General features: G+C 54.7%; 1 protein-coding gene across 2 annotated transcripts; it reads right to left on the bottom strand.

Annotated features, from left to right (window-relative positions):
* Positions 1–3,516: 3,516 nt before the first annotated feature.
* On the bottom strand, positions 3,517–14,496 carry NOL6 (nucleolar protein 6; the record flags this gene model as incomplete). 2 transcript variants are annotated; one of them, XM_079706008.1, is made up of 26 exons in its annotated part: positions 3,517–3,666; positions 3,840–3,941; positions 4,058–4,252; positions 4,632–4,721; positions 4,844–4,968; positions 5,751–5,848; positions 6,062–6,214; positions 6,608–6,771; positions 6,863–7,017; positions 7,099–7,216; positions 7,361–7,501; positions 7,747–7,822; positions 7,974–8,122; positions 8,677–8,799; positions 8,957–9,134; positions 9,305–9,414; positions 9,617–9,724; positions 9,807–9,865; positions 10,072–10,192; positions 10,279–10,438; positions 10,516–10,654; positions 10,872–11,040; positions 11,379–11,558; positions 12,974–13,090; positions 13,179–13,385; positions 14,443–14,496. In XM_079706008.1, the coding sequence occupies 26 exons, from the start codon at positions 14,494–14,496 to the stop codon at positions 3,517–3,519; spliced, it is 3,441 nt and encodes a 1,146-aa protein (XP_079562134.1). The 2 variants fall into 2 exon arrangements, with proteins under 2 accessions (XP_079562134.1, XP_079562135.1); XM_079706009.1 differs by lacking the exons at positions 3,840–3,941; positions 4,058–4,252; positions 4,632–4,721; ... (5 more) ...; positions 7,099–7,216; positions 7,361–7,501.
* Positions 14,497–15,165: the final 669 nt, after the last annotated feature.

The raw sequence follows: 15,165 nt of genomic DNA, 5'->3' as shown, positions 1-15,165 counted from the left end.
AGATGCTACCTTCTCTCTGCAGCAGAGGGATGGGCAGGCTGGCCTTTCCTGAGGAAGGTGGGGGTGGCTCACGTGCCCCAGGCTTCTCCTCCCCTTTATCTTTATCGCTCACCTAGATTAATCTGTGACTCACAAAGCAAGTACCAGATGTTGAGGGGGTTAGGTGCATATTTATTGGGGTGGAGGTGGTGGGCCTCAGACTAGCCCAATCTGACTTAGTAGGTCAGGGACGGAGTAGCCCTTAGGATTTCACTGAATGTAACCTGCTGCAAGGACCCCTGGGCTTTGGGGTCTTGCTCTTTTTCTCCAAAGTAAGGAGCTGGGCAGAGGAAAACAGGGTCTTCAGCTAAAAGGATTCTGATTTAGAGGAGGTTGTCAGATAGCACAGCCCGAAGAGAGGACCGTTTGATAATTCACTGAATGTGACTACATAGAGAGGCTTGGGAGGTCTGACAGGACTGGGGAAACTGCAGCCCCAAGAAGGGGAAGGGGAAGCCTTTATTTACAGCCATTTAAATTTACAGGAAGGAATCCAGAGTTCCTGCCTCCTGAGAGCTTTTCCTCCTGACTTGCTCTTTAAAAACAGAGCAGATTTTGCCTTTTACAGCAACCCAGAGCTGGAGGCAAAAACCTGCACAAGCAGACTAGTATATACAGATGTGCACACACCCTACTCCAACACACACAGAGCAGACAGATCACACCATACATCACACACAGCCTCCTGCCCCATCCATGTCTACCTGCAAACGCAGAGGCCCACAGGGGCAGACGCACGCGTGGCGGCGCTCTAACACACATCCCCCTGCACACCCTCGCTCCAGCAGGAGTTCCTCCTCGGCTCCTGTCCTTCTCTTCCCCTGAGGTTCCAGCTCCTCATGTCCCCTCCCCCAAGGTCATGTTAGACCACACCAGCCCCCTCACCTACTTCCTAGAGAAAATCCAAGGAAAACAGGTTGGAGCAAGCACTGAAATTGGAGCCTGGACTTTGTGCTCTCCTCACCCCGCACCACAAGCTGGAGCAGGGAGTGCAGAAAGCATGGCGGATGTACCTCCTTGGGCTTCTGAGTCATCTGCCCTCTTCCCTTGCCACACTGGGCACCTGACAAAGCCATTATCATGGCTTTTTTCTTTCTTTCTTTTTTTTTTTTTTTTTTGGCCACACTGCTTTGCTTGAGGGATCTTAGCTCCCTGACCAGGGATCAAACCCATGCTCCTTGCAGTGGAAGCATAGAGTCCTAAGCACTGGACCGCCAGGGAAGTCCCTATCATGCCCATTTTGTTTTCATGCCCATTTTAAAGATGGGGAGGTTGAGCCCAGCAAGGGGAAGTGACTTGCCCAGGACCACCTGGGGAGGTAGCAGGGCCAAGGCTCATTTCCCGATTGGGACTGGTATCTGCACTTTTTGGAGCCACGAGCTTACCTGGGGGCAGATTCCACGCGCTCCCTGCACTGGAGTTGTGAAGGAAGCTACGAGCCTGAAGCTGACCCTGGGATGAAACAGGATGGTTTGAAACCAGCCTGTACCCCCTGCCCCTCCCCAGAGTCCACGGAGGGACTGCCACATGTGAGGGACTAAGAAAAAGGAAAGCTGAGAAGCCAGGGATGACCACAGGGCTGGGACTGCATCTGTTGTATCTCACTGAAAATACAGCCTGGCACACTGAGGTCTGGAGTACGTGAATGAACGGCACAGGGAGAGAGATGGAAACAGACCTCAGTTCACACAGCCAATCAGCGTATTCCCTATACTAATTTCAACCCCAGGCCAAGCTGTCCCATGACAGTGACAGGCAGGGACTGGCATCGGTTCACAAAGACTAACAGAATTGGGACAAAATCGGAAACCAGAGCTCCCATGTGTGGCTAAGCATCTTGAGGATGAAGCCAGATAGCCAGGCATCCAAGTCCCTCTACAAACAGGCCCCCACCTGCCGCTGAACTTGACCTCATTCAGAAAATGAGGATAATGAGGAAAAGCAGGTACTTCATAGGGCTGGTATGATTATATGATCAATTTCTTTATGTAAGATATGGAAAATAACAAAGGGTACCTTATTAGGCAGGCACTCAATAAAGCTTTTTTTTTTTTTTTTTTGGCTGCATTGCATGGTTTGATTTTAGTCCTCGACCAGGGATTGAACCCAGGCCCTCAGTTGTGAGAGTGTGGAATCCTAATCACTGGACTGCCAAGCAATTCCCAACATCAACTTTTTAATTCTCAGGCCTTTCACCATCAAAACCCTACCCATTCTAGGCAGAGATCACAAATCATGATTCTCTTTTCCTTGAAGTCTTCTGGTGGCCTGCCCTGTCCTCCACCTGCCTGGGCCAGGTGCCCCTTCTGCACACACCTGTATCCTACTTGGGCAGAGCGCTGTACTAGGTGCCATGAAATCTTTTCAAATATGTTTCCTGCCCTCAAAGAGCGTACATTTAGGAGACAAGGTCAAAACCATGCAGAAAAGGCAGACAAGCCAATAACATAAGGAAATTAAATGATTTAATTTTAAATCACAGTTTAAAACAAGAGAGTTCATGTCACTGTACGTGACTGCAAAGAGAAATGAACAGGCAGTAATTGCTCTAATGTTTCAGAGGAGAGAAAGCGCACCTTAGGCTGAGGGCGAGGAAGGGTTTAAGGAGGAGTCACTGTTAGAGCTGAGTCTGGAAAAACAGCCAGGATTAGGGAGAGGCTGCTGGAAGGGGGGTGTGGACCAGGCTGAAAGGAAGCAGCACCCCCTCCCTCAGGGCACTGGGAGCTCCTGGAGAGCAGGTCTTGGGTCCCACTCACCTCTGCACCACCACTGCAGGAGCACAGAGCCTGAGGGGCTCAGACACCGGAGGCCAGGGCAGCAATCAGTGCTTTCTGCATCTCTCCACTCACCCGGCCCCTTCCAGTCCTCTGTGCTTTTCCATGTCCCCACCCCGGGATGCAGTGGAACCAACACAGGTGGGCATTGTGCCCCTTCAATGCGGTGTATTCACCCCACGTAGCCCCCTCTCCACTGCTCAGTGCTGGTGCTCTGTGACTCTCAGGCAGTGCCACACCTTCTCTGAGCCCCATTTAAAAGGCCTGACAATGCACCGAAGGGCATACTGAGGTCGAGGCACACATCCTGGCAGAGGGGTGGGGACAGAGCCTCAGCCCTGGGCACAAAGCCTCTTCTCTGGGCTTCTGGGAGCAGCCTGGGAAGGAAAAAATAAAAAAGGCCCAGGCCAGGCTGACAAGTAGATGGATCTCCTGGGTTCATTCAGTGTCCCCTCTGAGCTGGCTCCCAGTCCTCTTCTGGTCAGGCCCAAGGGACTCCACAGGACACCATGGCCCCTGCCCCAACGCTGGGGCATCAGACAGAAAATTGGGACAGGGCTTTGTTGGGAATGATTCAGCATGCTCAGGCCAGCAAGCCCTCCTTGGAAGGTCCATATGCAGCAAGGGTGGTCACGGCATTGACATCTTGCTCCAGAGGTCTGCAGTCCTGTTGTCCATCTACAGCTTGCTCCCGGGCTGGAGGTCACACGGTCCACCTCTCACTTCGGGCCTCCACAGCCTGGACCAGGCCTTCGCCCAGGATGGCAAAGTCCTCCAGGATGGCTTCTACATTGGGCACCATCACCAGCTCCCCACCTTGAGACACCACCATGCGCCCCTTTGTGTTGGAGGCCTGGGAGAATCAGAGAAATGTAGATTGAGGTGTCACGAGAGGCACATGCAGAGACACCAACACACGTTTCACACCTGCCACCGGGTCACTCGTGGAACCACACACAGACACGCATGCCCATGTGGAACACATGTACACACTCAGGAACAGACAACTGTCACCAGCCAGCTCACCTTTAAGGGCTGGGGCTGGAAGCTGGTGGGCTTCCAGAGGACACCGATCACCTTTCCGCCATGCTGGTCATAGAAGAAAAGGGCCAGGTCCCCAAAGGCCTCCTAGAAAAGGGCAGGACAGAGACAAGATTATAGGTGGACACCTGAGAGCCACCTCCACGGCCCCAGCTCCACCTGGATGTTCCCTTCCCAGGGTCAGCCAGCCCTTGAGGACCTACCCTGAGCTGTGCCAGGTAGAGCTGAGGAGGATCGTAGCCCAGCACGGGCATCAGGGAGGAGGGCCCCGGCTCACTAAGCAGGCCCCGGCAGAAGGAGGCAGCTGGCGAGTCCACAGCCTGGCGGTGCCGGGGGATGTGGCGGGGAGACAGGTGGATCAGCACGTCGTACATGTCCAACGGTGGCCGGAACACTGTCTGAAGAGGGGTAGGGGGTGCTCAGCAGTGCCCACTGGGCAGCCGGGAACTGGACCACAAACCCCTCCACATGCCCACTCTGGTTCCCTCCTTCCCCTTTGTCTGACCCACCCATTATGGGCCCAAATGCTCATTTGAAGGCAGGAACAACAAGACCCAGCTGGTGGCAGCTTGGGTCCCCAGGAGGAGCGCGGGATAGAAGCGCGAAGCCAGGGCCCCAATTCTCCTGCAGGCTCCCCCACTGCCAGGCACCATGGGCAGCTGCAACGCCTTCTCTGGATTCAGTCTCACCAAACAAGGGCCCCTAGAGCTCCAGACTTCCATGGTTCAAAGGCAGAGTCGCCAGAGACCCTGGAGTCAGTCTGGGCCCGGGGCTTACCCTGATGTCCCCAGGACCCCGGGGATCCATTAGCTGCTTCTCTAGGATGGGCAAGGCTTCGGCTGCCAGGACCATGAGCTGGTGTAGGATCTGGGGGGCACACATACATCAGATAGGTCACACCTGACCACAGGTCTCTCACAGCTCAGGCTGGGCCTGCTTTTTCCTTGGGGGAGAAAACCACACATTTGAGAGCAGGAATGAAATTAAACCTGGGGCGAGGGTCCATCCTGTGTCCATACAGAGCTTTTGCGATCCTGGGGGGTAATGATGACCATGACGGGGAGTTTGGTCCGGGTTGCCAGGAAGACGCTGCGGATCTCCACCTGCTCCTCCGCTGTGGATGAGAGGGGGTCTTGGGTCAGCCTGCTCCTCCCCGCAGACACCTTCTACTGCCCTGGGTCCTCCTAGTGCACACTTAGCAGCTGCCCATCACAGGGATTTTCCAACATCCCCCAAATGGCAAAAGCGATGAAAGGGACACCGCATCTGCCTCAACTGGGCAGGGTGTTAAACTCCCAGCCTGGGACCAGAAGCAGAATTTTCCACTGCCTGGCACCCTAGTCTGGTTTCCGGGCCTGCACAAGCTGAGGCCTGCCCCTGGCCCCTTCCTACCCTGGGCTCCCACACACCTGGGGAATTAGAAAGCTGATATTTTCCTCTTTGCTGGGACCAGAAGCTCCTCATATTACAACCAGAAATCATCACTCACCGCCGCCCCCCGCACCCAAGAGGTCTGGGCATGTATTCTAGCCTGAACCGCTCCCTGCTCCCCACCATAAGACTTCTCACCTGGTGTTCAGAGTCCCTCTTCCTCTTTCCTCTTCCCTTCCCAGCCCCCCAGGTAGCCTGCTTATCATCCCCAGTCCGCTGTGTTTCTGATCATCACGTGGACAAACCATATCTCTACAGTCTCGGAGCTCCCTAAAGGCTTGATTTGGTCCTCTTCCTCCTTAACAATTCCCTACCCCCAGGCAGTCAGGGTCAGGAGTGGATATCCGGGATAGGGGAGGCAGAGAGAAAACCTAACAGACGGACAGGGAAAACCCGTGCCTGCCCTGTTCTACCATCCACAAAGGGGAGTTCCTGCACTAGTCCGACCCTGATCCTACCACTTACCAGTGAGCTCATCATTGAGGTTGACAATTAGGGGGTTGTTCTTCCAATCAAAGGTTGATATCAGGAAAAGGAACCGAAGGAAGCCCACCTGGGGGGAGCTGAGAGGAAGGGGTAAGCAAAGCATCTGGGCCAGCCACACATGCCCAGGCCCCCCGCGGCCCAGAGAGCCTAGGCCCCTTGGTGTGGATTGCGGGGGTTAGAACCCCTTCTGTCCCTTGGTTCAGCCACCTCTCCCATGTGGACTGAAGCACGGGGGATGAAAGCTGGCCCCAGTGGAACTTCCTGGCTAGGGGAAAGGTGGAGGGAATCACCTGGGAGGGGTGAAGGGCTCAGGGTGCAGGAAAAGGGCAGCAGCCACCAGGTCCAGGCTCTCATCGGTGAGCTCCTCACCTAGGAGCTGGGCGCGCACCCACCGCTTGGCCAGCCGAGCCACACCCGAGAAGGCTGGGTGCTGTTGCTGGAGTCTGCGGGGAGAGGAGGGTAGTGGCCATGACAGTGAGGCCCTCAGGGCCCAAGAACAGTGTTTCAGCCCCGCTGCTGCTATTTACTCAACTTTACCCAACACTAGCCTCTGTGCTAATGCATTACACGTATCATCTCACATCTTCCTAATTAGTACCCCAAGAGGTTGGTCCTAGCATGATTCCCATTTTACAGATGAGAAAAATAAGGTTGAGGGGAGGGGGAATCCTGCTCAAGGGACACAGCCAGTGAAGTGGCAGGGCCAGGGTTCTAGCACTTGCCTGACTCCAGAACTCATCTCTCCAACCGGCCTTCCAGAGAGACAGATGGCCAGGAGAGCAGAATGGGGCCAGGAAAGGGTCTACGGACATGAGAGCCTGTGGGGGTGGCCATACCCATGCAAGGTGCTGGTGAGCAGGGGCAACTGCCTAGTGTCCCTCTCAAGGCAGAGGGAGGCGGGAGTGTCCCTCAAGGAGATGATCCCCTCGGGGCTCCGCATCTCCCTCAGGATCTGGGGCTCCCGTTGATAGGCCACACAAATCCGGAACACAAACCCATCCTGTTGGAAGAGGGGATGGCATGGGAGGCGGGCCACCCTGACACCCCTGTCCCCTCCCCCTCTGGGTATCCCTGCCCTGCACCAGCCGAACCTTGAGGACATCGGTGTGCGTGGCTGTGGCGCGGCACTGCAGCCCATGCTGCTGCGTCAGCAGCTCTGCCAGGCGCAGCTGGAAGGCAGCCCGGACCCTCCGTATGGCCTCAGCATCCTGTGGCCACTGCCCACTGCCCTCCAGGTGACATACCACTGTGGAGAAGAGTGAGAGGCCTCAGCCTGCGGCCTGGGGTGAGAACAGTCCCTCTCACCCCCTCGCAAGAGCTCCCTCACCAGTCATGGGCTCCACGTAGGCTGGACAGGGCTTGTCAGGCCGGGGCAACAGCGAGGCCCGCTCTTGCAGCTGTTCATAGAAGGAGTAGGCTGGCCGGACTGCAGTTGGTGGGAACACCTATGGAAGAAGCGGTGCTGAGGAAGAGGCCTGGGACTGGGAGGGAGTGCCCAGAGTCAAGAAGCTGGAAGGGAGAATACTGGGTGAGTGGAGCAGAGGTGGGTGTCATGAAGCAGAAGGAGCTCCCTGCCCCTTGCGCCTCACCTCAGTGTAGCGCAGCACTGGGTGAGCTCCCTGCACGGCAGACACGGTCAGCGGCAGACCTTCCAGTCCCCACAGCAAGCGGCTGAGGTCATCGTAGCAACGCACCGCAGCTGCCAGGGCCTCCTCACCTGTGCTGGAGGTCTGAGAGGGAAAAGAAAGACAGGAGGGCACGACGTTTCAGAAGAGCCCGACCCCCTGGGATACAGCCATGGCTCAGGCTGCTGCTGCAGAGCCAGGGAGCCCCCTGCTGGACGCTCTGGGAAGTGCAGCCTGGCTAAGGTGGGGCTCTCCACCCCCATCCCCATCCCCACCCCCAAATCCAGCCACACAGGCTGCTTACTCTACAGTCCCTAGCCTTAACCTAAGCCCTGAACCAGGGCCCTTACCTCTTTCAGGCCTTGAATCAGTGCATCCAGGAGGCCGCCCGTATAGTGGATACAGGTATCTGGGATGTCAGCATGGCTGGAAAATGGGCACAGGCACAGTGTGGGCACTGGGGGCCATGCCGAGAGCTACTGGATGTGGGCTGCTCACCCCAAAAGCTTGGGCCAGACCCTCCTAAAAGGCTCCCCAGCCCATGGCTGCCTCCTGGCATTCAGATGCTAACACTCACAGCGTTAAGAGATGAGTGACCACCTGGTGGGGAATAAGGCGCTTCTGGGCCATAGAGGCTGCCTCCCAGACCACAGCTTCCCGAATGGCTCCATCCTGGAAACGCCGAAGCTCAGAGCGAGATCCCCAGAACTGGCGGAAGTCAGCAGCCTGGGAAGAGGAAAGGGGTAGTGGTAGAGATCAACAAAGAAGGGCTCTGTCAGAAATCTCCCAACAGGGGACTTCCCTGGTGGTCCAGTGGTAAAGAATCCGCTGTATACAAGGCAGGGGATGTGGGTTCAGTCCCTGGTCGGGGAAATAAGATGCCACATGCCATGAGGCAACTAAGCCCGCGTGCCACAACTACAGAGCTCGCGTGCCTCAACAAGAGAGCCTGCGTGCCACAAACTACAGAGCCCACGCGCCCTGGAGCCTTAATGCCACAACTAGGGAGAAAAAACCCACACGCCACAACTAGAGAGAAGCCCGCGAGCCACAATGAAAGATCCTGCATGGCTCAAAAAAGATCCCGCGTGCCGCAACTAAGACCCGATGCAGCCAAAAATAAACTAACTAAATAGATAATAAATAAATCTTGCAAAAAAGAGGAAAAAAGAAAGAAGTCTCCTGACAGGCCTCAATCCAGGTGGCATGAGGATGGTCCACTCCACTCCTTTCAATGCAAGACAGGACCAAATCACCCCTCAGACTCCAGGGCTCCTCACCTCAGGCTGGTCAGCCTCTGGACCCAGCTCGAGAACACTGGTCAGCCCCTCAGGCCGGAGGAGCAATCCCAGGGTCAGGACCCCAGAGTCTCTGTGCTTCGGTGGATCCTGGCTGATGTCCCACTGTAGGATGTAGAAAGGCTGAGCTCGATCCAAGCATCCCACAGCTTGGTCTGGAAACCCACTTTCTAGTGAGAGGGATGGTGTGTCTTTTGTATCCCTTGGGACCCTGGGTCCAACCCCCTCGGTCCCACAAACTCCCCAACCAACACCATCTCACCTCTGAGACTGGGGGCCGAGAGTGGGCCAGCAGGTGCAGCCGGGACCCCAGGCCCTGCTCCAGAAGGGTGGTTAGTGGGCCCAAAGCAGCTGAGACATAGTCCCCACCATGATCCTGCAGCTCTGGCCACAGCTTTAGTCGGTGACACGCTGCCTGCAGGCGACTCAGTGGACGGAGACTGGGGGGGCAGAGAGGGACAACGAGGGGGAATCAGGTACTGCTGGCCCCAAGTATCATCACCCCCTCCACCAGGATGATCTATCTGAGCACTTGCCTGAGGACCTTTGCCCCATCACTAGCCCCAGGGACACAGGACTCACTGGCATATCCTGGCACCCCGAAACTTACTGCAGTATGTGGTCAAAAGCCCGAATCATGGGTTTGGGAGTCATCAACAGCAGCTGGAACCCATCGTCAGCTTTGCTGTCCAGCAACACCATAGACAGCCGTGCCTCATGCTGCATCTGGGGCCACAGAGTAAGGAGGGAACTCCCGCGTGAGACCACCAGCACTGCACCCCTCCCCTCACGGAACACAGGGCCCAGACCCAGAGACAGGCCTGACCCAAGGTCTCTGGAGAGGAGTTTCTGGGGTTCTGGTGCTGGCAGAAGGGACAGGGTCTGGGCTGGGACATCTGAGGAAGCCAGGAGTGGGCGACACCTGTACCTGGTGGCAAGTGGAGGCAGTGACATCAGCACAGAGGTTGAGATGGCCTGAGGAGTCCAGGAAGACAACAGGGAAGGCCTGGTGGAAGTCAGCCAGGGCCGGCTGGGAGGGGGAGAGAGAAGCCAGTCAGGGCTGGGCCTTAATTTCAGGATGCCTTGCCCAGACTCAGCACTGCCCTACTCACCAGGGAGGGATCTGAGCTGAAGCATAAACTGATCCCGTTGACCGTCAGATCTGTACTGGCTGAAATGAGCCAGAGAAGGTGGGTGTGTCAGAAGATATCCCCCTCCCTAGGGACCCAGCCCTCGTGACACCCACCCTCCAGACAGGTGGCTGCAACTGCCTGCCTCTGGGATTCGGTTTGCTCATCTGTCTGAGGACCAGAGACCCGAACGACCCCTGATGGGTATGAGTGGGGCCCTTGGCCTTTCCGAGTCCAGCCGCCTCACCCAGAAACTGCAAGGTGCTCCTCAGGACCTGGTAGCCGCTCATGGTGGTATGGATCTTGTGTGTAGACACAAGGAAGGCAACCAGCATGGAGACAAGGAACCCACTGAATCCTCCCAGGCCCTGAGGGAGAGACGGAGGGAAAGGCCGGAGCTCAGAGCCAACCCACCACTCATTGAGGCAGGGAAGCTGGGCCAGTCCCCACTCACCTTGTCCAGTTCCCGCTGCCGCAGCCAGACCTTCAGAAGTGCCACACCATCCTTCAGCCCCGAGGCTGAGCCCAGCACGGTTGACAGCAGCTGCGCATGGGACTCAAGGGTTGTGTCCTGCAGGACCCATGTGTTATAGCGGGGGGTGGGGGGCTCTGGGCTACCTGCGGGAGGAAAGGGGAAGTCATGAGAGGAGAAGTCCCCACAACACCCTTCCCTCCAACTCCACCCTGATACTCACCATCCCCTGAAGGACTCTGCCCTCGGTACCAGGCAGTGCGCACATTGTTCTTGGACGGCAGCAGGCGGCACGGGCGGAAGAAGTCAGGTGGAGGGCATGGATGCAGACGGACAGTGACCAGACGCTCATCCTTCCCTGCGGGGAGATGGGAGATGCTGAGACCCTGCAGCCCCCTGGAGCCGGAGGAGCCCCTGTACCACCCGCACCGCCCCCCCTGCCCCATTTGAGGGCCTTACACCTTTCTCCTCCAACTTGAGGCCCAAGCTTCTCACCTTGGACTTGAGGCCCCAGTTCCTCCCCCACTGGATTTGCAACCCCATACGGTGCCCTCCACCCGGTATATGCCTCCCACCATGCGGCCGCAGCAGCAGCAAGGGTTTCAGGTGGCAGCCATTGGTGTAGGAAAAGCGAACACTGCCAAAGAGTGGGTCTTGGGACAGGTGGTGAGCCAAGTGGGCCAGGTAGAGGGCACGCTTGCGGAAGTAGCGCTGGTTCAGTCCATCCTTGTCCTGTAGGATCTCCTGGAGGGGGTCAGGAGAAGAGAGAGATGGCCAGTCACTTAAGTCTTTGTTGTTGGAGAACTTGGGGGCCAAATGAAGCCAAGGTCAAAGCTTGGCAACCTCATCTGCTGGCCAGGATGCTTAAGCCAAAGCTAACAATACCACAACTCAGATGAGGAAGACCAAGGTCCAAATGGCAAATCTAAGCTCCCTCAGGACAACTGCAGTGGTCTGTTCTTTGGATTTAGAATTCAGATTTCAATGCCCCGGCAAGCGAGAGGTGGGAAAAAGAGAGGGATCAAGGGATTTGTAGGTGGTGAAATGGCAGACCTCTCCATTCCCCAAACTCTGAACCTCACCCTGGGCATGGTCAATGCCACATCCACATTGATGTCCGGCCGGATGCAGGTGCCCAGAAGGTAACTGCCCACAACAGTGACCTGGGCTGGGGGTAAGAAGCGGAAACAGCCCTTCACAGTATAGGGCACTTGGTGGAGGGGGACTCGAACCCCATCCTGGAGCCATGCCTGGTTGGTCAGCTGTGGGGACAGAGACAGTGACTCGTATTAATTTGATTGCCTTCCTAACATGTCCCCTTGATGTCTAGTAGACATCTCAAATTCAACATGTCAAAATGTTTGAAACCAAACTTCTGATCTTCCTATAAACATGTCTTCCCCATTAAGACAACTCCATACTAGCTGCTCAAGCTAAAAACATTTAAATCACCTTGACTCATCTGTTAAGAACACCCATTTCACTTTCAAAAGGTATCCAGACACTGACCACTTCTCTACTCTACCCTAGTCTGAGCCGTTTTCAGTGGATCATTGCACAATAGGTTTCTAACTAGTCTCCCTGATTTCACCTTTGTCCCCCTCCAATCTACTTTTTTTTGTTTTGTTTTGTTTTCTTTTGGGCCTCTCACTGTTGTGGCCTCTCCCGTTGCGGAGCACAGGCTCCGGACGCGCAGGCTCAGCGGCCATGGCTCACAGGCCTAGCCACTCCGTGGCATGTGGGATCTTCCTGGACCGGGGCAGGAACCCGTGTCCCTTGCATCGGCAGGCGGACTCTCAACCACTGCGCCACCAGGGAAGCCCTCCAATCTACTTTTAACACAAAAACCTGGGTGAACTTTTTAATACTGAAGTTAGATCACAAACAAAATGCCTGGAGTTATTCCCCATCTCATCCAGAGCAACAGCCAAAGTCCTTGTTTTGGTGCACAAGGCCCTGCATGATATGCCCCCCTCCTCCATAACCTTTCTGAACTTACCTCCTTCTATCTTCCCCTCATTCATTCCAAGGAACGTACCAGACCTATTCTTTTTTTTTTTTTAATTTTTTAGTTTAACTTTATTTTTTTATACAGCAGGTTCTTATTAGTTATCCATCTTAAACATATTAGTGTATATACGTCAATCCCAATCTCCCAATTCATCATACCAGACCTATTCTTGCCTTTGAACCTTTGTGTTGGCTATTTTCCCTTCCTGGAATGCTCTTCTTCCCTTAGATATCTATATACCTGACTCACGTTCTTCACACAAATGTCACTTCACTAAGGTCTACCTCAACCACGCTACTTGAAGTTGCCAACCACTCTCACCCTCTGGTATTCCCATAATCCCCTTACCTTGTCCTTCTTCCTTTTTCCATAGTACTTACCACCTTCTAACACTGCCATACAGTTTACTTGTCATGTTCATTATCTATCGTCCATAAGTCTAACACTAGAACATAGGCTGCTTTGTTCACTGATGTACCCTAAGCACACAACTACTGCAAGGCACGTAAGTGTTTGCTAAATGAATGAACACATAATTGACTGCACTCCTAGCTGAGACTCCTGGCAGTGAGAATGAGCTCCCTAGCACCCCATCCCCTTCAGAGAATAACAAGGCCCCTAAGGACCTCTTCTGGGCTTTCCAGTTCCCTCCACTACCTGCCTTACCTCTGTCTCAGGGGTTGAGGGCACCCTCATGATCCGCTGGTTGACCTTCCGTAGGAAAGCATCAATCCGCTCTTTCTTCTTCTCTGACAGCCTCACTTCCTTCAGTAGCTCCTCTACCTGTAAGAAGTGGCAGGGGTGAGTAGTACTTCAGCCTCAGGGTCTCAGGCCCACCTCTCTAACCCAATCTCCAACCACCCAACGGTACCTGTAAACGAAGCAAGCTGGAATGGAACAGACTCTCAGTCTCCCGAAGGCGATTCAGCTCCTCATTGGTAGGCTCCTTGTACAGTTCTGCCCGGCTGAGCTTCACGGGCTGCAGGAGGCCCTCCACTGGAGAACCAGCCACCGAACACTTCTTTGAGGATTCCTTCTTCCCCTCCTTGCCTGTGCCTTCCAGAGCTGACGTCATCACCTGTGGCCAACGAGAGGAAAAACCCAGAGTGACATCACAGATATCTAGCATCCACTGCCTGACGTGCCACCATGACAGGATGTGGGTAAAGGCTTTACCTGCTCTTGGTCTCTCTTGAATAGGAGTCAGATTGTGTAAAACTCAGAATAATTTTTACTTAAAAGAACATTACTGAGCTCTATACTGAAAACTCCTTGAGTTGAGGGTTCCCCATCTATCTGACAGCACAAGTTGCTAGGGGTAGTAGCTGACTGGGCCATGCACCAAGCAATGCCTCAGGTCCTTGTAAGTACCAGGAGCTTCCTCTTCTGCTGGGTTAATCCTGGGACTTTGCAAATGCCATCTCCACTCTTGCTCTATCCAAATCCTGCCAGGTTACACACACACACACACATCCTGCCCCAGCAAGCCCTGACTATAAACTATATAAGTATACATTAAGTGCTCAATGATGGAAGAGCCTACTGACTCTGAAGGACACACTCAGTGAATCATCCAATCCTCATAATAATCCTAGCAGAAAACGGACACCCGAACGAATCCCAGTGAGCTAGAGGTTCCAGTTGGCATGCCTAAACTGTGAGCAGGCTTCGAACCCTGGGCTGCGGGATCCCAAACCTTCTCCCCTACAGCCCTGGGCCCCGCCCCCCTCCACGATCCCACACCCTGGAGAGCCTTACTGTAGCGCTCCAGGAGCGCCACCACGTGGAGAGCACAAAACTAGACACAAGAGGGAAGAAGATCCCGTCCAACCTCCAGGAGGACTTCTTCAGGGAAAAGACCCAAGCCGCAGAAGGGGGTGGGTTTTTTTTTTCAGTTTCAAGGTGTAGAGCTAGCGAACAGAGAGAAGCTCAATTGGCTTTACTATTTCCATCCGGATAATGCCAAGTTCCATCTCCCTTAGCAAGCCATGATCGTCTCGGTATCCTGGGCTGGAAGCATCAGGGGAAATGGGGCTCTTCCAGAAGGGACCGTTCTCGTGCCCTCGCTAGAGAGCTGTTAGGTTCTGCCACCTCCGACACGTTGCGCATTCCTTCCTCCCAGATGGCTCACCCACCTCCGGCTCCCCGGCAGTTCCGCGATGCTGCGCTCCCTTATGTGCGGGTCCCATCCCTCCCGTACTGCTCCCGCACTTTGGGTTTAAAGTCCACTTGCTCTGCACAACTTCTTCCCACGTTGACAGAAATGCCCAAACCGCGTCAGATATGCAGCCCAGATCGCCAGCTTTGCTGCAGAGAGCGGAAGCTAGCCTCGTGGCACAGGACTCCACCCAGTTCAAGAGCCATTGGGTGAGTGCCCGACGAGTCGCTTGTCATTGGTTTCTGTCACTCTCCAGGACCGCCCATTATGGGGGAGGGGCCAAATAGGGTTCTCCGATTTACGGCCTCCTTGCGACGCCAGGCCTGAAGCCTGCTCGTAACTTGGCGGTCGCTTCCTTTTCCTCACTTCCTCCGTTTGGGTCGAAAGGGGAAGGGCGGGGCTAGATTGGGCCCTCTGGGGACGGTTTGTTTACTTAACGCCAGTGAGTCCTTTTCTTTTCTCATCTTATCAATTAACCAATCTCGTCAGTTCTACTTCCAAAGTATATCTTGAGTTTATTCACTCTACTCTGTATTTACTGCCGAGTTCGGTGCGCATCACATCATCTTGTGCCTAGAATAATGTAACAGCTTTTTTCCAGTTTATTACATTTTCCAAGTCTACTGAAATGTTGCTATAATATTATGATGAATGCCCATATACCCTTCACCTACCCATCATAACTTAGTGTTGATGTTTT

Source organism: Hyperoodon ampullatus, assembly GCF_949752795.1.
Source record: "Hyperoodon ampullatus genome assembly, chromosome: 6".
NCBI classification, from domain to species: Eukaryota; Metazoa; Chordata; class Mammalia; order Artiodactyla; family Ziphiidae; genus Hyperoodon; species Hyperoodon ampullatus.
The sequence above is the reverse complement of the archived record's forward strand: the minus strand, read 5'-3'. Positions and strand labels throughout refer to the sequence as shown.